Below are 22,239 nucleotides of genomic sequence, written 5' to 3' on the forward strand. Positions count from 1 at the left end.
AGTTATATGTGAAAGTAAAGTGATTTCAGATCATTCATGTCCTAGGAACCGTTCTCCATAAGCCCATGTCAGGTTTCTCATTTGCTGGGTGGTAGTGGAAGAGTTAAGAAAACATTAGCGTCAGAGCCAGGTTCACATCCTGACATTAGCCACTTCCTTTTTAAAGTGTCAAATATTTTATTACCACTTTTTTTGGTAGCAGCTCTATTAAGAGATAGTCACATACCAAATAATTCACCCACTTTTTAAGTAATCTCTACCCCCAACGCAGGACTCGAACTCATGTGAGATCAAGAGTCGTATGCTCGGGGCACCTGGGTGGCTGAGATGGTTGTCTGCCTTCGGCTCAGGACATCATCCCAGCTCCTGGGATCGAGCCCCACGTCGGGCTCCTGGCTCAGCAGGGAGCCTGCTTCTCCCTCTCCCTCTGCCTCTCTCCCTGCTCATGATCACTCTGTATCTCTGTGTCTCAAATGAATAAATAAAATCTTAAAAAAAAAAAAAAAGTCGTATGCTCTTCCAACTGAGCCAGCCAAGTGTCCCAGCGACTTTCTAAGATTTTAGACAAGCTCTAATTTCTCAGAGGTTCCCCATCTTGCAAAGCAAAGGCAACCGATTTCAGAATGCTGGAGAGAACTAGAAAGCACCCAGCACAATATTTGGTTATAGGAAACAGCAAGTCCGTAGTTAAGCTTACTGGTACGTCAGCAGCAAAGACTGCACGTCTTTGAAGGTGCTCCCGTCTCTTGCAAAGAAGGGTGCCAGACCGCACGCAGACACCCACTCGTGCTGTACCCAAGTGAATTAGGAACTGACTAGGACAATGGAAGCAAAAGCATTTCTTAAAATCTTAATTTTATTCCTAAAGTTCAAATTAGCTAGCCGTAGCACTGAAAATACACTTTCACTATACAAAACAGTGTAAACTGATTACACATTAAAAAGAAGAATTTAACACACACACTTCTCTAACAAAAGAAGCTAGATGCAGCCCTTGCTCTAAAAAGCTGTACCCGAACAGAAATGGACATGTTGAGTCTAAGGCCCTGGCAAATTGACTACAGAATGTCGGTTCCCAATTATATTTAAACGCAGAAAGATCAACAATGTGGAAACTTACATTCATCAAATAGTAGCATTTAAAATCTACACGACTAATAAAGTGAACATTCAGAGGGGCCACCGCTCAGTATGTACCATGTCGGCCACTTGTGGACGTGATCTCATCCAAAGAGAACAGAAGTTTCAAACATCTGAGTTGTTTAAGTTAAAAAGAAAATGAAGGAGAAATAAGAGAACAGGATAAATGTTCTCCAAAGAGAGCAGGAGCCGATGCTGCAAGCAGTCTGACTTCATCAGCGATTAGTGATCATGGACATGGGATGGAGCCCCGCACGACCTGGGAATCAGCCCGGCCACAGGCTGGCAGGCATACGGCGCAGACCAACGTCACCACCACTTAGGAGGAATCTTTCTGTCCCCAGTTAGTAGTGAAAATAATTTTTTAAAATAGTTTCAGCCTTTGAATACTCAGTTTCCAGTCGCTTCTATACACTGAAATGCCTGGGATGGAGCCTGGCTTCAGGACTTGAACACGTGCACGGCGCGCACCACGTACTGCCGACAGATGGGACACTCGCTCATGCGCTTGCCACACTTGGTGCAGGTGACCATGTGCCCGCACTCGAGCAGGACACAGTCAATGACAGCGTCCATGCAGATACGGCACAGGCGGTCGTCTTCCTCATCCTGCAGCTGCAGCCGCTCGCCATCTGAAAGGCAAAAGAGAGCAGGGGCTGTGGGCACAGCACTGCCTGACGGCGGCCGAGCCCCGGATGAGCCCTGTCTTGTAAGAGAAATAATCCAGCTTCTCTGCACTTCAGTTCCCTCCACTAGAAATGGCAGTAATAATACCCATCTTCATAGAGTTTTGTGAAGAAGAAATGAGAAATGCTTAGCTTAGGGCCAGGTAGGAAGGGCCCAACAAATGTTAGCTACTTATTTCTATTTTATAGCTGTAATTCAAAGTTTATGTGATAGGACAGATTACTTCTGTAAGTGAAAATGAAGAAACCCAAGGTTGTCCTATACATGGGCCTCAGAGCACATGACTGGAAATTTCCAACCCAACTGTGTGGCCTCGGGAAAAGTCAGTCTCCAGAGCTTCATCTTGGTAGGAAGAGCTTTATTTCCACACTGAAAGGAAAGTTATGAAGAGTCGTATGTACATCAAGTAGTCTGTACTTGGGGGAAAGTTTAGAAGTATCTCAAAAACCAGTTGGAGTCTAACTGTAAACAGATAGGCCACCCTGGTTCTATGGCCCAGATTTAGGTTCTGAGAAGACCCAAGCTCTGAATAAGAAAGGTGCTGGATGAGTTTAAAAGGTTCACCTCATCCTGAGATTTGGTCCTAAAGCTATAGACACCAAGGCTTCCCTTTTCACAGGTGTAGAGAGGACTGACGGGAATATATCATGAAATACAACAGTCAGAAAGAACAGGAATTCGACCCTAAAGGGCCAATAGTTTCTGGATTTAAGAGAAATAACAATGCCATGTCAGGAGATTCTTGTAAACCAGGGACTGGGGAGAAAGGATTCATGGGATAAAACAACGGATGAGCCGGTAGAGAAGACACTAGAGGGCTCCTGAGTAAACCAGAGTCTAGGCTGTGGTCCCCTCTCCTGCACGGAAGTTTCCTTCCAACTCTTATAAGTTCTGAGCATAAAGCAGAGGAGCCAGGGTCTGTCAAGGCTATTAGGTAAGGCTACTGGGGTGAATCTCAACGTAAGTGACTGAAGCCAGTCAAACTAGGGAAGATTCCAGCTGTGCTCAAAACAAAATGAGTTTTCCACAGGCCTAGAGATTGGACCAGGGATAGAGTAAGCAGTAAGTTAACTGAAAAAGGCACTTTGGCAAACGTGCATGTCTTGGCCTCCTCTACCATAAACCCCTGGAGGGTGGGGATGGCCATGCACGACCAGTGCACGCTGTGCATAGTTGTACACGCGCTACACTAAGCAAACGGACTTCTCCCCTCACTGCCAGAATACCATTTCCCAGCCACAGCCTGGGACCTCTGAAGGCTCTGAGGATTGATTCCTGTGTCTACCCTTGTGGCATCATCTTAGAAATAGGTATATCAAAATACTTCCTGCATATTCTGGACACAAAACTGTTTATCAATAATTGCTGTATTATAACCAGATTTAAAAAAAAAAACCCAAGGTGATAAAAGTTAATGATGGGAGGACCATTTAGATAGGAAAATAATAGGGCACCTGGGTGGCTAAGTCAGTTGAGCATCTGCCTTTGGCTCAGGCCGTAATCCTTGGGTTCTGGGATTGACCTGCATGGGGCTTCCTGCTCAGTGGGGAGTCTGCTTTTCCCTCTCCCTTTACCCCTCCCCCTGCTCACTCGCTCTCTCAAAACAAATAAAAAAAATAGATAGGAACACAATATTTGTCAGTCTAAACACCACTGAAATCTTTTTTCTTGCCTATAAATGCTCTATGGCTTGGCCCTGCTACTAAGGATTTCTGCTCCATGCCTCATCAATAAATAGATCAGGAATTCTTAATCTCAGCTTTTCCCAATTTACACAGAAACCTAATACCTGATGCTAAGAACTACTTAACTTCTTGGCTCTAGGGAATTTTTTTTCCAGTGAGGATTTAAAAGCTACAACTGAGATAACCAAAGTACTGGCCTGCCAGAAGGGTTAGTGAGAAAGCATGCATTTTTATAGAGACAAGGAATTTCATTAGAGTTCTAACAAATTATGGCAAAGAAAACCGGACTGAACAGACGATGACCTAACTCACTTGGCAATGGCAGTCTCAGAGCCAACATCACATAATAAACCTCCTTCTTAATAGATCGACAGATTCGTACATCTCATTTGTTCAATAAAAGGATAATTTTCTCAAAAAATGTGACTTCGTTGTGATAAAAACAGCCCAGTTTTTAAAAGCCTAAAGAAGGACAGTATAGGGGGAAGAAAGAAAAAGGAAACCTACATGACTTTTGGTTTTCTTCATTCTCTTTGTATAACCGGTTTACTTTCTCTACCAGCTCCCATTTTTCACAGCAGCCAGAATAGTTGACAAAATTCCGAGCCAGGATCTCCTTCAGCTGTCGCACGCTCATTCCTTCCACATCTTCAAGGCCTGACAGGTCAGACAGTGAAGCTCTTACTCGCTTCTTGGAGAGGCCAGGCGTCTGCAATCCCAGAGGGCTTCCATCAGCTCTGCTCCCGCAAAGGCAGACCTCCCACAGCAAGGACGGCTGCACGCTCCCCTCACCCTCCAGTCACCACTGGCCCTGGCTACTCTTCCCAGACTTCCCATCAGTTCTTGAAGTGTTGTCTCTGTTACGCTACACTCAAACCAGAAGAAACATCCCGTGCTAATCTAGCGGAAGTCCACACAGGCACTTTCCCTGCCTGCCAGGCCGGCGTGTCAAGGAACGCAGATTTTATAGGCGCACTCACCCGCTCCTCTACGTTTTCTTCATCGTCATCACCCTCATCATCGTCATCATCTTCCTCCTCCTCCTCCTCTGTGTTTGCTGAAGCTGTTTCACTCTGTACCTACACATATCGATCTGATTAGGTCAGGAATCCTATTCTCATTAAGTATCAACCCTGTCTGGCAATATTCAACACTGGAGAAAAGCCTTCCATAGATCCTCCCCAAGAATAACCCCGGCACCTGGCATACTCCACAGCGACCTCGGCTCTGGAGTGCTGCTGCCTCTCCCAAAGAGCCGGGCCCTACACGATTTCATAAATAACTTAGCTTCCATAAACCTATCTCAAAAGCCAAATTCCTATGTTGTGTGTGAAATTGTACAACCTAACCAGAGAAACCTAACTCCCTGAGAAAGGTCCCATCACGAAATGCCAAAGCCGTCAGTGTACGCAGCTGCACTGCTTCGTCATCAAAGGACCCGCATGAGGCTGGTCTAGCTGGAGCCTCAAAGATAACAGAGAGAAGCTAAAGCGCCGAGTTCAGCCTGATCGATTTGGGAAGACGCCAATCCTACTACATCATACCTAGACATTCTGATTCCAGAGACTGCTTTCTAGACTTCTTCACTGATGGCTGATGCTAGTTCTAGTTTTTAGAAATTCCTCAACAATCAGAACGGAAAGACCTTTGACTTGTGTTATGTACCTTCTTCCATATCTTTCTCTTCAGACTTTGACCATAGCTCTACAATAGTCCAGGTCAGTTCCCAATTTCAAATATTCCACCCCACCGGCTCACAAGCGCCATGTTACAGCATCCAAAGACCCACACCTTCCAAGAATGGTCATATACCCAAAAGCGGCACACAAGTCAGATGTGTCTTGTGTTTGCATCATTGTTATGCCAGTTCTCATTTGGGAAAATAATTAAAACTCCTAGGTTGGACTTCTCTAATTTGTGACTATTTAGAAGGCAACTAGACCAGATTTCCCTCTGCTCTTAACTGCTTTCTTCAAGGAAGAGAATTAAATGTGGAGAGAGTTGTTCAAAATAATCCATTCAGCATTTCAGAATCATTCATACATACGAACTGAATTACTAATTACAAGCCCTTGCATGTTATTCAGTCAGGATGCCCAAGGACCTCACTGGGACAATATTCTGCCCTGGCATTTCTTTGAAATTAGTAAATAATCACATTATTTGATTAATTCAGATGGCTTTCTCCCATTATCTAAATTAGAATTCGAACAATTTTACTGTAGCAAGGCAATTGGGCATTAGGTTAACCTACACGGCTGTGCCCATGGTCACTGACAAATAATCCTGCAAACATTTATACACTATTTTTCACAGTCATTACTTCAATAGTTAGCATTTAATTTATAAGGAAACTGAAGTAACTAGAGTCAAGAGACTGATGAGCTTCAGACAGTTGACTTTGGGGTTACCCGGCACCTAGGCTCAGACACTCACAGCGGGAGAGCCCACACATACGGAGTTCAGCAGCGTGTGGAACCTCTGCCCCCACAGGGAGTCGTGAAGCCCTAACGGCCCCACCCTACATGGCCGACTGGCGGTGCCAGGCCCTTGCTGTAATTACATCCTCGTACCTGTGTCAGCGCCCCAGAGCCTAGGGTCCGGTCTCCACCCAGAAGGTCTCCCTGAAATGAAGACATGGTAGCAGAAGGGGCTGTATAGTTTGAAAAAAATGAATTTGTAAAAAAGCTAGAAGTCTGGGACCGTGAGGAATTGAGGCTGCTCGTGTCCAGGTCATCCTCAGAGCCCAGCCCATGGTGGCAGAGTACCAAATCCACCAAGTCTTCTTTCTCTCGACAGGTATCAGTTGGGATATTTCGAAGAATGAGATATTGCCGGAGATCCTTGACTTTTAGTCGCATTAACTGAGGGCGCTGAAAGGCCGTCTCTTGTAGTAAGTGACATGTGGAACATCTGCGAAGATTCTCTTGTAAGACTGAACAAACGGAGCAAAAATCCTTCTTGCAGTCACAACATACATGCTAAAGAAACAGAAAGAAAAGAAGCAGCTAATGATAGCCAGATATCGGCCACTGTGAAAGCACTCCTGTTCTTTTTGCCTTCTATTAAAATTCAATTTTAGTTCTTATGAAGTCTCCTGTGGCACCGGGCTACTCTCACAGCCACCTTCGGGTTCGAAAAGCCATGAAAATCAAAACTCTCACTGCTGAGGCAGTTTGGAGTCACCGAAGTTCAAATACAGCCCTTTAAGAAAAACATACACTCTTGTGTTAATGAATTAAAACCTTTCCACCCCTTGGTGCAAACATGTAATTAGCAGAACAGAGATGACTTGAACCACGTGGAGAAGAAAGCACAAACTCTTCCTACTCTTTTCCTATGTGAACAATCTCCCCACTTCAAGAGAAGCTGAAGCTGGGGGTGGGGGGTGGGGGAGGAAGAACACAGAGAGGGAAAGAGAAAGGTAAATTATCTCTCAAGGTCATTCAAAGCAAATAGAGGATCTCACTATTATAGTAACCTGTATCTTACCGAGCCTTAATCACACGCAGAGCCATTGCACTAGCAAAGCTTAAAGGAGACACTAGGAATGTGTCCTTTCTGCTTCCTGCATTGTTCAGAAGCTAACACCTTGTGTCTGACATTTTTTGGAGGACTGAACTGATGATCAAAGACTGACATGGCCTCACAATATGAGTGGTTCTCAGAAAAAATGACTTTCTGTCTTAGAGAAAGTAACTGTCTCAGCCCAAGTGTTTTATGCTGAATCTCTACACATTGGTTATCTTGTAATAATTTCTTCACTTGAGTTAAGAATGTGGGTAGAGGGCGCCTGGGTGGCTCAGTCAGTTAAGCGTCTGCCTTCGGCTCAGGTCATGATCCCAGGGTCCTGGGATCTAGTCCCACATCAGGTTCCTCACTCAGCAGGGAGCCTGCTTCTCCCTCTGCCTGCCGCTCCCCCTGCTTGTGCTCTGTCAAATAAGTAAGTAAAATCTTAAAAAAAAAAAAAAAAGACTGGGTAGAGATACATTTTTTGAAACGAGGTCAGTTATAGTAAATCATCTCTGAACAAAACTGCAGACTAATTAAATCTCTTGCTCTAGAACATAAGCATAATCAGGAAGAATCGAAGTATAAAGAGCTCAAAGGCAAGATGCCTGAGCAACACTGAGAACAACACCTTGTCAGAAAACTTGAGCAGTAATACAGTCCCTTCAACCGAGTACTTTTTTAAAAAGGTTTTATTTATTCAAGAGAGAAAAAGAACATGAGTGTGGAGGGGGGGGAAGGGCAGAGGAAGAGAGAGAAGCAGACTCTCCACTGAGCAGGAAGCCCAATGTGGGGCTCCATCTCAGGACCCCGGAGGTCATGACCCAAGCTGAAGGCAGACACCTAACCAACTGAGCCACCCACGCAACCCTAACAGTACTTTTCTGAATAGGAAATGGTTAATAAAGATTTTTGGTAATTTTATTTATTTTTTATTTATATTTTAAGTTTTATTTATTTATTTGACAGAGAGAGTGCAAGTAGGCAGAGCAGTAGATAGAAGGAGAGGGAGAAGCAGACTCCCCACTGAGCATGGAGCCCGATGTGGGGCTCGATCCCAGGGCCCTGGGATCATGACCTGAGCCGAAGGCAGACGCTTAACCGACTGAGCCACCCAGGTGCCCCAGGATTTTTGGTAATTTTAATAAAAAGAAATGATTCATTAGCATTCAGCATATAATCAAGAAATGCATCTTTTGTACAGAACATTTCATCCAACTCACCTTCTTTCTAAAGACTGAAAATGAAAGTCCACAGGCTTTGCAAACTATGTTAGGCCCTTCCGTAGGTGCTGGTGGGTAAGTGGAAAAATCAGAGTTTGGTGCAAATCTGAATGGACCGGTACCTCCTGCAAATCCTGACTGCTGGCCCCGGACAGCTCCAGTTCCCATGACTTCATTCAGCAGCCCACAGCATGAAGCCCACATAGACGTGGCACCCGCCTGGAAAGGAAAACAAATAAAGACCACAGTTTAAAGCTGAGTGGAACCTGGGCTCTCTGGGAACTTCAGGGACTGCCATTCTGGAGAGGTACATTTGCCCTAAATAACTCTGAGATTCTTCTTCTGAGGAATAAAACTGATATATAATGAATTTTAGGTGTACATTACAATTCGATTTTGTATACACTACAAAGTGATCACAAATCTAGTTCCCATCCATCACCCTACAGTTGGGCCCCTGCACCCATTTCACCGCTCCTCTTAACCCTTTCCCCTCTAGTAACCACGAATCTCTTCTATGAGTTTGCTCATTTGTTTTGTTTTTTTAAATTCCACATATAAGTAAAATCATATAGTATTTGTCTCTCTTTGCCGAACTTACTGCACTTAGCACAATTCCCTCAAGGTCCATCTCTGTTGTTACAAATGGCAAGATTTCCTTCTTTTTGATGGCTGGGTAGTATTCCATCGTATGTACCTACCACCTCTTCTTTATCCATTCATCCACCAAGGGACACGTAGGTTTTCATATCTTGATTACTGTGAATAATGCTGCAGTGAACATAGGGGATGCATAGATCTTTTTGAATTAGTGTTTTCATATTCTTCAAATAAATACCCAAAGTGGAATAGCTCGATTATGGTAGTTCCATATTTTTAATTTTTCAAGGACCCTCCATATTGTTTTCCACAGTGGCTTTACTAACTTACATTCCCACCAACAGTGTACGAGGGTTCCCTTTCTGCCACATCGTCACCAACACATATTATTTCTTGTCTTTTTTATGATAGCCATTCTAATAGGTGTGAGAGGATATCTCACTGTGGTTTTGAGAGCTTATTCTTAGAAGCATCAAAATTTTAAGCTCTTTGGAAAGAGATAATTTTCTGGTATTTTCAAAGAATATTTGGCGATGGGGAAACTTGTGACATCATTAAACAAAAGGAAAAGATACAATATGAACCCAATTTTTGTAAAAAAAGAAAAAATCCACATACACTGAAACAGAGATACATGTGTGTGCACGCCAAGAAAAAGGACTGGATGGGCGTACTGCTTGTGCAACATGTGAGATCTGCTTACACCAAAATAGCTGTTTGTTGTTTATCTGAAACTCAAACTTGACTGAGCACTCTGTATTCTATCTGCCACCTTCACCTGGTGACTGTACTAGACGGCACAGTTCTACAGGTTAAGGAAGACTTTCCCAGCTATCATTCAGCAAACCAAATATAAATTCAAATTACTTAATTTCACTAAACTTCTGTTCTCTCCTTTGTAGCCGTGCATAACAAACTATGGCATATATAAATTTTATTTTGAAAAAATGACTGGGAAAACATCAAAATGCCAACTGAAGCTCTAGGGTTTTAATATAACTTGTATAAATCTATTTTCTTTCTACTTTCCAAGCTCTTTATAAATACACTACTTTGACATTAAAAATATATATATGTATTTTATTTTAAGATTTTATTTACTTGAGAGAGAGGGAGAGAGAGCATAAGCAGGGGGAACAGCAGGCAGAGGGAGAGGGAGAAACAGGCTCCCGCCAAGCAAGGAGCCCGACGCGGGACTCGATCCCAGGACTCTGGGATCAGGACCTGAGCCGAAGGCAGACGCTTAACCATCTGAGCCACCCAGCCGGCCCCTAAAAATGTATTTTTTAAAAAGCAGTGATCCTATCTTTTCAAAATGAGAACACTAAACACAATTTCTGATGACTGGATAACCATAATGACCTTCCAGTGCAGAAGGGCTATTTGTCACTCCACTAAATGGCCTGAAATTAATGTACTGCCTTTAGTTTGTTTTCTCCTGTCTCTTCCCTGTGAGGCACCACTGCTCACATTAGACTCACCTCCAGCAAACTGTCTCCTTTTTTACTTCAGACTCAGAAACCTGATAACCAAGCTGGTCGGAGTATATATGAAAATATATTTTCAATGAGCACTCAAGGTACTTTCCCATGCAAAGGTACAAAAGCAATAGTGTTTGGAACCAATGAGCTTTTACCCCTTGTCCTAATTCTTAAGCACATTCTAGACTCTAGATAATGTGATAGGTAATGGGAGTCCAGGTAGGTGAGATGTGATTAGTTAAAATGGCAACACAGTTCCATATTTTATTATCTAACTCTATCAAATATTTACTATTTGTCCAACAAGCTCTTTAAAAAATTTTTTAAAACAACCTTAAAAGGCTATTTAGAATGCTATAGAAGAATCATGCTATTCTTGCTACTTCCCACACGTAATATGCTATATTAAATATAGGGAAAGGAGAAGGTAAAGCAGTAAGAAACCACAATACAGTGTTCAAACAGTCTCAAGTTTCAGGGTCACTGACTTGAGTATTATATAGCTTCATACCCTATAATTCTAGAGAAACAGTGATGCCTTTAAAAGTCAGGTTGAACTATAATTAATAGTTCATACCTTTAAATAAATATATACCTCAGACTCTAGAGCCATGATATGTTTAAACATAAAAGCATAAAAATCCAGATTAAGTTCATTTAAAGTGTGTGTTCTTTTTTGTGGTGAGCACAGCACAACGTATAGAGGTGTCAAGTCATTATCTTATACACCTGAAGCTAAGGTAACATTGTATGTCAACTAGACTTCAATGAAAATCTTTTAATTTTTTAAAAAGTACTCTTTTAGCAAAAGATTCATCCTCAGTGCTTTAAACAATGAGCTCTTGGAGGGCCTGGCTCACTCAGTGGAGCATGTGACTCTGGATCTCAGGGTCATAAGTTTGAGCCCCACGTTGGACGTAGAGATTACTTTAAAAAAAAAAAAAAGTGAGCTCTTAAAACTGAAAATGTTTTTAAAAATTCAATTTGTGGGGTGCCTGGGTGGCTCAGTAGGTTAAGCATCTGCCTTTGGCTCAGGTCATGATCCCGGGGTCCTGGGATGGAGGCCTGCCCCCATCAGACTTCCTGCTCAGCGGGGAGCCTGCTTCTCCCTCTCCCTCTGCTCCTTCCCCCACTTGCACTTACACTCTCTCATTCACTCTCAAATAAAATCTTTAAAGAATAAAATAAAATAAAAATTCAATTTGTATTACACCTGAAACTAATATAACACTGTGTTAATTATACTGGAATTAAAAATAAAACAAATGTTTTTCAAGTTTGCTGCTGGGGGAAAAAAAAATCAACTTGTACATATCATTTTCGGGGCCAAAATACCTCAATTGCAGAAAGTACCACTGGGATAAACTCTTCTTCATTCCAGGAGTTTAAAGTAGTAGTTTTTGGTGAGCTTCAGCTTCCTGCTGACCTGGGTACTTAACAGTTAAACAGCCATGTCTGCTTTTATCCCCTTTCTGATTCCCAGTGACGCTGCCTCCCCAATGCTACTGAAAGCTCCTTGTGAACACAACTCCCTTTTTCTACAGCATCTAGCTCCACCACCATTACTGGTAAGAACTGTGTAACAGGTTTCTTTATATTACCTCTTTCCAAGCAACGTAACAACAAATTTTGTGTGCTGCCTAGAAAGATCCACTTTTAACTAGTTGAGAAAGTATTAAAGGTAAAAAGGATTCTGACCTAGCAGGCATGAAGTCTCAAATGATACTCCCTCTTACAAGCACCACTGTCACAGTTCGTTCTGCCAGAAAGCAGTTTTACAATGAGAGTTAAAGGAAGAGTATACATTTCAAACTCTATTAATGAGTATAATCATTAAAATTCTAAGCTGAAAATATTCACAGCTCTAGTGAAGGGAAAAGGATTTACTTTGGGAAAACAGGTAGAACCTCTATGCGGGCATCAATATTGGAGAGTAACAATTTCATCCCATTCCTCATTTCTATAAAGGGGAGGGAATTTCCTCTTCATTCCCCAGAAGGGAAAACAATGAAAAGAACACTCCTATCTTCTTTTGGCCATTTCATTACAAAATAAAAGACAAAGCTCAAGCCACCCCCGAAGTGTTGTCCCAGGCAAAAAATATGTTGCTGCAACCTAGTATTTGGCATAACTCAGCCAAAGACCATAGCAAAGGGAAAGAGGAAACACAGAAAAGATCTAGGTCTCAGCTTCATTAGGTCTGTGAACTTAAGACAGAATCTCCCAATAAGAGAATACTCGGATCACACTCAAGGGTAAACCTACCTACGTATACTGTTACCCCCTAACAACAGCATTTGCAACACTCCAGCCTTCTTCAAAGCTCAGAAATTTGAAATCGTGGAAGCCCCAGTCGCTAGTTTTATTTGAAGTGCCTTTCTTTCGCATCCAGCATATCTTTAAAAATTAACTTCCATTTCCCCCTTAAGCCCCATGTGTTCTGGCACACCAGTGCTGAAATGAAGGTGATTTCTTTAGTGCTTCGACATCCCCGACTTCTTGGGAGCAGGTGTTTTCAGTCCCGTATCACAACAGCTACTGCCAAGGTCTCTTGATAGGAAGTTGCACAGGCCTGTGAAGTGGCCCAGAAAGTTGTGGCTGGACTCAACAAGGGGGCCTTAAAAAATCCTGAGGCTTGGGTCCCACCCCAGAAATTCTGACTTAACTGGTCTGGGGTATAACCTGAGGCGTTAGAATTTTTTAAGATTTTTTTTTTCAAATGCACTGATTTTTATTAGCAGCATTTATCAGAATACATTTTATTAAAAATATATGAGCTTGTATAGCAAATATATTAGGTACACAGAACACACCAACTGTTCTGGTGAAACTAGAATTGTCATTCTAGTGTTGAAATTGGAAAAAAGTTTTCTGTCTAGTACCTTCCCTATTTTATTACTTCCTTGAAGTTTTGTGCTTGTTTTATACTTCTTGTTTACTTAGGTTAAAATTTTATTAAATATTTTGAAATTATTTAAATGCAAATGTTATTTTTCATAAGAAAATTAGTCCTCTGGATCATACGCCAAAAAATTTGAATCAGATTTTCTCAAAGTAAAATTCTCCCATTTTCTTGATTTGTTGAACTTACATATAAGGGAATTATGATGCTAATAAGTGATATAATGGTGTTACAGTACTAAATGGTACCCTATCACTGAATTGTTCACTTGTGAAAAACCAGTTTATAACCTGATAGGTATATAGAGTCTATAGATTACGATTTTATTTTTTTTTAAGTAATCTCCACCCCCAACGTGGGGCTTGAACTCATGACCCAGAGACCAAGAGTCACAGGCTCCAGCAACTGAGCCAGCCAGGTGCCCCTGGAATTTTTTTAAAGTTCCCCCACGTGATTTGAATTACAGTGGAGGCTAAAGGGTTAACAGCAGCTTGGTTTAGCGGCTCTCTTCTTCCTGCCTACAAGGTTTTAGCTGGAAAACCACTCAGCAGAGTGCTGATAAGAGGCTATGATTACTTCTGAAGCCTGTGCCTCTCTCCAAGACCAAGACGTTAGCCAAATACTCCTCACAACCTGTGGACAATTTTTCCCCACAGGAGTGGGTCATGTCTCTAGGGTTTCTTCTCCCTCTATGGTCTCCCCTAATCCCTTCAGGAAGGCTTGGCTGAGTTTTTAACAATCTCATCTGATTCTTAAATTAGTTCCTTTGCATATATTGGCCCAGAATTTTTGCTGAAATTGGTGCCTGCCTTCATTTTTAATTTATTCCCTCATTTTATTTATTCTTTGCTTTCTGGCCCTAACTTTTTATTTCCCAACTTATTCCTCTACATGTTTTGTGTGAAATCTCCAATACTAGGAGAAAGGCAGTGATTTTTGGGACAAAAACCACCATCGTTCAAACTATTTTTGTCCTTCACCTCCAAGTTGAAGAATCCACTCAGAAGATGAATCTCCCCAGCCCTGGTTGGGCTCCATCTGCTTGCCTCCCCTTTAGTAGGTTTCATCTCCCAGCACTTTCCCGTAAAGTCCCAACTTCCTAAATTTGTTTTGTTTTAAAGATTTAATTTAATTAATTTATTTGACAGAGAGAGAGACAGCGAGAGAGGGAACACAAGCAGGGGGAGTGGGAGAGGGAGAAGCAGGCTTCCCGTGGAACAGGGAGCCCGATGCGGGGCTCGATCCCAGGACTCTGGGATTGTGACGTGAGCCGAAGGCAGACCCTTAACAACTGAGCCACCCAGGCGCCCCGCCCTCAGGGAACAGGCATCCCTACCTCACACCCATCACCTTGACATTCAATTAATAATGCTTGAAGGGTCCTATACCAATCTTCCCCCTCTCTGTCCAAATTTTGTTACTACTGGACATGACAGTCCCAATTTTCAAGTAACAGAATCTATAAAAGCAATTACGGAACTATTTCAGAGAGCACTGTCCCAACAGTTTACTGAATGTGGGCTCTTAAAGGGGGTGTGGAGAAGGAACATGTCAGCTGATCTGAGCTCTTGACTCTGCCTCTATTTCCTTGGAGCCCAGTTACCATATCTTATAAGGTAATACCCAAGAAGCTTCCCCCCTTTTGTATCTTTCCTTTAAAAGCTTTAGAGAAAAAATAAATAAATAAAAGCTTTAGAGACCCAGGTTCATGTTCTTTCCCTCTGTCTTCCCTATCCTTTAAGATCTTCCACCAGTTTAAGCAGCCTGCATTCCCTTGTCTTTTACTCACTCTCTGTTCACCTTCTGGTGGTAAGATTGAAACATATTTTCCAAATTACTCCATTTCCTCCTAGATTTTCTGAGCAAACCTAATTCCTAGACAGTACACAAGGCACAGCCCTTTGGCTTCTAAATTTGCAGTAAACTGAGTTGTTGCTCTGCCCTGATTCCATGCACAAGATGAATGGTGACCACTGCATGCTTATAAAAATTTAAAAAAAAAGGGAAAAAAAGCTACCCTCCCATGAGTAAGGCCAGAGTCTGGATCTCTGAAAACTATAGCTATGATCTGGGCTTATGTGACTAACAATTCCAAATCCTACTTGGGACCATGGCTGAGAGAACTCTACAGGCTAAACCACATGAATCTAAGAGGTTGGAAGGAACACTCTGTAAAGATGACTACATTTCCTCCCTTGACCATAAATGTAGTTCAAAAATGGAGAATAACTGAATAAGGCAACTATCTACCTATGCCTGGCACAAAGCTAACTCAGGGAATTTAGCTGTGTTTGCAGTTTATTTTCTACCCACCAATGACTAATGAAAATAAATGATTTTCATAATAATCTAATCCCTTTCCTACATACCGCCTTAGACCAAAATTGCTCCTGAATAATCATAGGACATGGCCTGCCTGGCTTGTATTAGCTAAGAACAAGTTATCACATTAAACACATACATGGCCCATGGTAAAAAATCAAATTCTAAAGCCTCCTGTCCAGACTGGCCCAGACACCTAGATCTCCTCATGTTATTCTGGTATCCAAAGCCAGTGCAGCAAGATTTTAGGGGGGCAGTAACTACTTTTTCCACTCCCAATTTGAAACTAAGAAATAATACAAACAGTAATTTAAATATTTGCTTGTTTTACTTATACCAATTAGAAAGCATGCCTTTAGCTCTGTAGCCCATCGGTCTTGATAATAGACCAGTGACCAGCAAAGCTGACCAACAGCAGCTTACCACCTAATTGACCAGAATGCTATCACCCCACAGGAAGACAGATCTGAGAAGGTCCCAGAAAGTGCTGTTTGGCTCCTGTGCTAAAACTCACCAACATAAATGTTCCTCTTCTTTCTCTGGTAGCATAAAGTGTTTGTCCTGTATTGTTTCTTCCTAGAGGATGAATTAGAAAGTCTCTCCCCTCTGTAGGAATATAAAGGAGGCAAAGGGAATGCACCCACAAACCTAAACAATTTGCATGCGAGTGGGACTGAGTTTCCACTGCTATGACATTTATTTCCATGACATACCACCAATATTACAAGCACTCTCTCAGATTCCTCAGTCAAATTCACACAACAGAAGTCCATTCTGAATCACCATTCCAGTCAACAAAAGCAAGAGGAAATGTGTTGTGTCTTTGCAAGAGCAATAACCCAGCATCATTCTGACACAGTGCCGGTTTTCAAATGGCCTCAAGTTTCAACCATCTTAGAGAGAGAGAGAGAGAGAGAGAGAGAGAGAGAGAGAGAGAGAGAGAGAGTTTCATAATCCCTGTGGGTGGGGGGATAATTCCAAAATGCTCAATGAAAAAATTGTGCTACAAATTTTGTATCCTATTCTAAACCACATCAGGATGTGATCCCGTCTAATGATTCCACCAAATATTATAGTCACCAGGCAAACTAGAATGAATAACAAGAAAAGCCATGCCGGGGCGCCCAGGTGGCTCAGTCGTTAAGCGTCTGCCTTCAGCTCAGGTCATGATCCCAGGGTCCTGGGATCCAGCCCCGTGTCGGGCTCTCTGCTCAGGGGGGAGCCTGCCCCTGCCTCTGCCTCTGCCCCTGCCCGCCGCTCCCCCTGCTTGTGTGCTTGCGTGCACACGCATGCTCTCTCTCTCAAAAATGGATAAATAAAATCTTAAAAAAAAAAGTCATGCTGGTTTCCATGAAGATTAACAATCAGTGAGAAAGTTGATGGATTTGAAAACAGCAGAAAGCTAATGATCATATTCTAAATCATTTGCCTCTTTTTTAAGTAAGCTCTACACCCAACATGGGGTTTGAACTCACAACTCTTAAGAGTCACATGCTGTACCAACTGAGCCAGCCAGGTGCCCCTCTATCATTTCCGTTGATTAAAATAGGTAAAGAGCGGGCGCCTGGGTGGCTCAGTTGGTTGGGCGACTGCCTTCGGCTCAGGTCATGATCCCCGAGTCCTGGGATCGAGTCCCACATCAGGCTCCTAGCTCAGCGGGGAGCCTGCTTCTCCCTCTGACCCTCTCCCCTCTCATGCTGTTTCTCTCTCTCTCTCTCGCTCTCTAATAAATAAATAACTTTTAAAAAAAGAAAATAGGTAAAGAGCAATAATAATAATGCCACCTCCTAGAAGTTGCTTGCCGTAACTCCAAATTAAATATACTGTATACAGTTACATTAAAGAAAAACCTCCACATTTCAAATTCATGAATTTTAATTTTCTTAGATGTTGTATGAAGCTACTAGGACCAGGCAGGAATTCAGTTCTTCCTCTAACGAAAGCTTCCTTGGAGAATTCACTCACCATAGGTGTTATTTTCAACTCCAAACAACTTTGTTTGCTAAACTCAATATCCTTGTGTTAAACAACATGAAAAAATGTTTCAAACCTTAGAACCAGTGATGTAAAAGAATAAGTTTTACAGTTTAAATTTCAATTAGGTTAAACTTTCCTACAGAACATAGGACTAGCAGAAGTAACTAAGCAAAGCAGAACAGCTGCGAAGTTGAGATAATTATCAAAAATCTTTAACCTATTTAGAGCCACTTGAGCATATCCTCCTTAAAATGTGAAAGGATTTCTTATTGAAACTGCTGCTTCAACTGAAATAAAATTTTCAAGAAATTACCTTTTAAATTACCAAATAATCAGACCATATACCACAAAGGGGGAAATTCTACATCCTAAATTCTTTTTCTCATACAATTTGGACATTAAGCAGGCCGCAAAAACAGATGATCTTAAAAATGCGTATTTTTAGGTAAGAAATTTGGCCAAATTGATGGATGGATTTTTACAGTAAGGTGTTCTGGAGATCATAAATGTTACCTTCCTCATATTTGGGTTTTGTTTTCTTTTTTTTTTAATATTATACTTGATCCTTAGCACTACTCCTCCACCTTTCAGAGAAGAAAAACAAAAAGGAAATTATATCCAACAGATTACTTTCTCCTTAATTTCTCATTTTGAGCTTGAAAGAATGAACATGATTAGTACAATCAGGGGTGAGATCAATATAAATACGGAAAAACAGGAAGGATTAAATCAATATAGGACACCAATTTGGATTTTTAAACCCCTTAGAGGGAATTAATTAAATGCTACTCTAAGGTTAAAGTTACTTGAGTCTTTGAGATGTAAAAACTTCAAAACATCAGTTTCTAAACAAAGAAGTTAAAGGAAGAAAGTAAATACCCATTCCACACATCTTAAAATCAGCTACTCCTAGGTTTGAGTGAAGATGTAATTTTCTGATTGTTTAACTCTCAAAAGTAATTTTAATTCCCCTGAAAGAAGTACCTGCTTCAGTGAACATTCACATATTAGGATTCCATGGCATCAGGAATCACTGGCCCTGCCCAGAAATCTACAGATGAGCATTGTTCACCATTTCAATTTTAAACAAAGCTAAATAATAAACAATAGCCCAAATCCCGTATTTCAGGAATCCACTTTCCATAAAAATATAAATGAAAAGCAGCTATCTTCATAACAGTCCTTTTGCACAGACTGATGTCTATTTAGGTCTGCCTTTTTGCTTCATGATGTATCTTTTCTACTTTTTCAACTACCACCAAACGTTGTTTCTAAAATGTCAAGTCAGAAAACAGTGACTTCCACTTAAATTGATTTTAAAGAACTTGATTAAAAATTTCAACGCTGGGGATGCTTGGGCAGCTCAGGTCATGACCCTAGGGTTCCTTGGGAACCTCATCCCAGGCTCCTTGCTCAGCAGGGAGTCTGCTTCTCCCTCTGCCTGCCACTCCCCCTGCTTGCGCTCTGACAAATAAATAAATGAAATCCTTAAAAAAAAATTTTATTAAAAAAAAAAAATCCAGGGGCGCCTGGGTGGCTTAGTTGGTTAAGCGACTGCCTTCGGCTCAGGTCATGATCCTGGAGTCACGGGATCGAGTCCCACATCGGGCTCCCTGCTCAGCAGGGAGTCTGCTTCTCCCTCTGACCCTCTTCCCTCTCATGCTCTGTCTCTTGTTCTCTCTCTCTCAAATAAATAAATAAAATCTTTAAAAAAAAAAAAATCCAGCACCAGACCTGTCCCTACTTCTCTCCTTCTAAATCTAGTTCATTGATGGGTCACAAATTTAATACTAATCACGATATTGACATTCTTTGAAGCTATATACATATACATGTATATTTGTATTTGTGTGTGTATACATATATGTATATAAAGATCCCTGTTTTGTTTCTGAATCTTAACACAGCAAGATGATGGTTTGCAGCAAAGAAAGCTGGTTTTGGATATTTTTATATCTAATATCTTCATACTTTAACACACAGTTCAAAAAGTTTCCGATTTCCAAAAATCCTCGTTTCCTAAGGCCAGAAATATCCTTTCTTGCTCCTGAGCGTCTTCTTTTTGATACCTTACATCATATTCTGTTTTTTAATGTGGTTACCTAAGAATGTCTTTTCTCTTGATTGGCAAACTCCTGAAAGGTGGGATTGCATTTTCAATTACTCCAACTCAGCAAGTCTCCCTCTTCCTAACACATAGGAAACGTTCATGAAAATATTTGCTGAATTTCTCTAGCCACTTGACACTCCCTATCAATCTTGCACAGCAAATTTTTGAGGCTTTGTGAGGGTACAGTTTTAAGCTAGCAATTCACCCTGTTATTTCTCTTACCCACAACAAGCACGCCTCTTCAGAGGAATTAATGAAATCGTCTAGGTCTGAAAGAGTATCACCTTATGACTCATCCCACTTGGTCTGAGTTCAGCAAATCAATCAATACCTGAACTGACTGTCGTACACAGAGCTCTTTAGAACTCTGAGATCAAGTTGAGAAAATCAGCTCCCAAAAGTAGGCCAGAATCTTCCCCCTTCCCCCTTTTCTTAAACTTCTCACTCACTGATGCTCCTACGCTTTCACACCCACCTTGAAGAACTCAAGCTTGTCAAATTACTTGCTGCGTACCTAGTGGCGATGGAGACACATCTAGTTTGCTAGCGCTCTAGGTCACGGCCCCAGTAATAAGCCTACGAAGAAATCCTTCAGAAGGGTGGGATCCCCGCCCGAAGGCTTTTAACCTGTTAGCTTAGCCCCAGCCTCACGACTCTCCGCACTACTCTTCTTCCCTTCGTCCTGCAGTCTCCGTCCTGCGACAGTCCCGTAGTGTTCCCGACATTTGGGTTAGTTCAAGGACTCGGGACGGGAGAGGGCACGCTGTGGGCAAACGCATGGAGGGCTGAGGCGGGAACTAGGGGGTCTGCCTCAGGCCCCCCGAGGAAGCGGACAGGGCCAGGAGCAAAGACGGGCCCACCAGGCTTGAGCGCGGGGGGCGCCCGGCCTCTCCCCGCTCTCTCAGGCTCGCTGAAGGGAGGCGCTGTGAGAGCTGGAAAGGTCCCGGAGCCCAGGATCTCCACTCTGGGCCGGTCAGGGCCCGGACGCCGGCCCGGGACGTCCCCCAGCGGAGCTCTCCGACGTGCCGGCGGAGTGAACCGCTGAGGCTAAAGGAAGCCACTTCAGGCGCCCCGGCCAGTTAGCAGAGGCGAGGAGGAACTGCCCGGCCCCACCGGCCCCTCACCTTCATGGCCGCGACCGCCGTGTCTCGGTCGGCTCTGCGGAGGAACTAAGCACCATAGCAGCTCCTCGCACACCCGCCTTCCTGCCTTCTGGGCGGCGATTACGGCTCCTCTCGCGGCGACCGAGCGTCCCGACGTAGGGGCGTAGTCACGCCCGCCTCTCGCCCCCGGGAAGAGCGCCGAGCGGCGGCCGCGTCGACCAATCCGAAGCCAGAGCTCTGGGGGCTGGTCACCAGAGCCAATGAAGTGGCGGGAACGGGGCGGGGCCTCTGGCCTGCCGGGTAGGCGGAGGAAGACTCCATTCCCTTCTGAGCCGAGACGGGCGGGTCTGGGCGTGGCGGGAGGCCCCGGCTGGGACTGATTTCTTGGTTGGGTCGCTGAAATAGGAGTCAGCGTTCCCTGAGGAACCTGTACGGTAGAGATTTAGCTTTGGGGCTAGGTGGTCAAGTTTTCAGGGCCGTGAAGGCAGGAAGGGGCGTGGTAAATTTGAAAACGCCGGTTGGTTTGAAGGGCTTTTTTTTTTTTTTTAAATAGCCGTCAGAACAGGGCCTCGCATTTCCTCCCGAGGTATTCAAGCCGCTCACACTCCGTAATGACCTTAGGTCTCCCGTCTGGAGGGAGGGTCGGGTCAGCAGCGGCAAGCTGCGCACGCTAAGACGCGGCTCTAATAACAAGGTTTTATTGAAAACGCTTAAGCCAAACGGTTCTCAAATCCCAGCTGCTCTTTTAGAGCGACGTTCAAAATAATCAAATCCTCTAATACAATGAGGGGATTCGGATGAGCCCTTGGAATTGACTTTATGTGAACAGAGAAAATTGAAGGTTGTAAATATCGATTTCTTCAACCCGACTGGATGACACTCCGTTGGTTTTCCTGTACTTCCTCTCCCTTCTTAAATCCACCAATATTTAAAGAGACATGAAGATGGCAATTCACTCACCTCTTATAGGACCTAACACTGTTCTTTTAAATCTATTTGTTTATATACACTATGTCAGATTAAATAAAACAAAGGCACTCCGCTTCCTTAGGCTGCAAGAATACTTATTTTTTAGGTTATATTTTAGCGTACTTAATGTTTAACTTCTTAACCAGTATAGTCCTGAATTTTCTTCTTTGGGAAAAAAATGCAAAGAAAGCCTTTCATTCACCGTGTCAGAGCAGTAGCTGAGCTTCATTGGAAAAGAGAGTATCAATTTATGCTTTAATAATCTAGGCACAAAGACACTTAATAAAAACTTGCTGGTGGTACAAAGCCATAATTTTCCCTCCTAAGAAAGGAAGCTGGCAGGCCTACCTCAAAGTTAACGAATAAGCACGTGAAAAGATACTCAACTTCATTAGCCATTAGCGAAATGCAAATCAAAACCACAAAGAGATACCACTTCACACCCACTGGAATGGCTAAAATCAAAGAGATAATAGTGTTGTGAGGATGTGAAGAAATTGGAACCTTAGTGTATTGCTGGTGGGACTGCA

At 42.7% G+C, this 22,239-nt stretch overlaps 1 protein-coding gene across 6 annotated transcripts; it reads right to left on the reverse strand.

Annotated features, from left to right (window-relative positions):
• Window positions 1-1,510: 1,510 nt before the first annotated feature.
• RNF34 (ring finger protein 34) lies at window positions 1,511-20,894 on the reverse strand. Of its 6 annotated transcripts, XM_027577019.1 has the most exons (8): window positions 20,762-20,867; window positions 16,065-16,156; window positions 8,947-9,016; window positions 8,246-8,464; window positions 6,086-6,493; window positions 4,493-4,591; window positions 4,020-4,221; window positions 1,511-1,772 (listed from the first exon to the last, which is right to left on the reverse strand). In XM_027577019.1, exons 3-8 carry the CDS (start codon window positions 8,962-8,964, stop codon window positions 1,582-1,584), a joined length of 1,137 nt encoding a protein of 378 aa, XP_027432820.1. In that variant the 5' UTR covers window positions 8,965-9,016; window positions 16,065-16,156; window positions 20,762-20,867; the 3' UTR covers window positions 1,511-1,581. The 6 variants fall into 6 exon arrangements, with proteins under 6 accessions (XP_027432820.1, XP_027432821.1, XP_027432823.1 ...); XM_027577020.1 differs by lacking the exon at window positions 16,065-16,156 and having other exon boundaries at window positions 20,762-20,869; XM_027577022.1 differs by lacking the exon at window positions 8,947-9,016 and having other exon boundaries at window positions 20,762-20,861.
• Window positions 20,895-22,239: the final 1,345 nt, after the last annotated feature.

The sequence above is a fragment of the Zalophus californianus genome, chromosome 14 (assembly GCF_009762305.2).
Source record: "Zalophus californianus isolate mZalCal1 chromosome 14, mZalCal1.pri.v2, whole genome shotgun sequence".
In the NCBI taxonomy this organism is placed as follows: Eukaryota; Metazoa; Chordata; class Mammalia; order Carnivora; family Otariidae; genus Zalophus; species Zalophus californianus.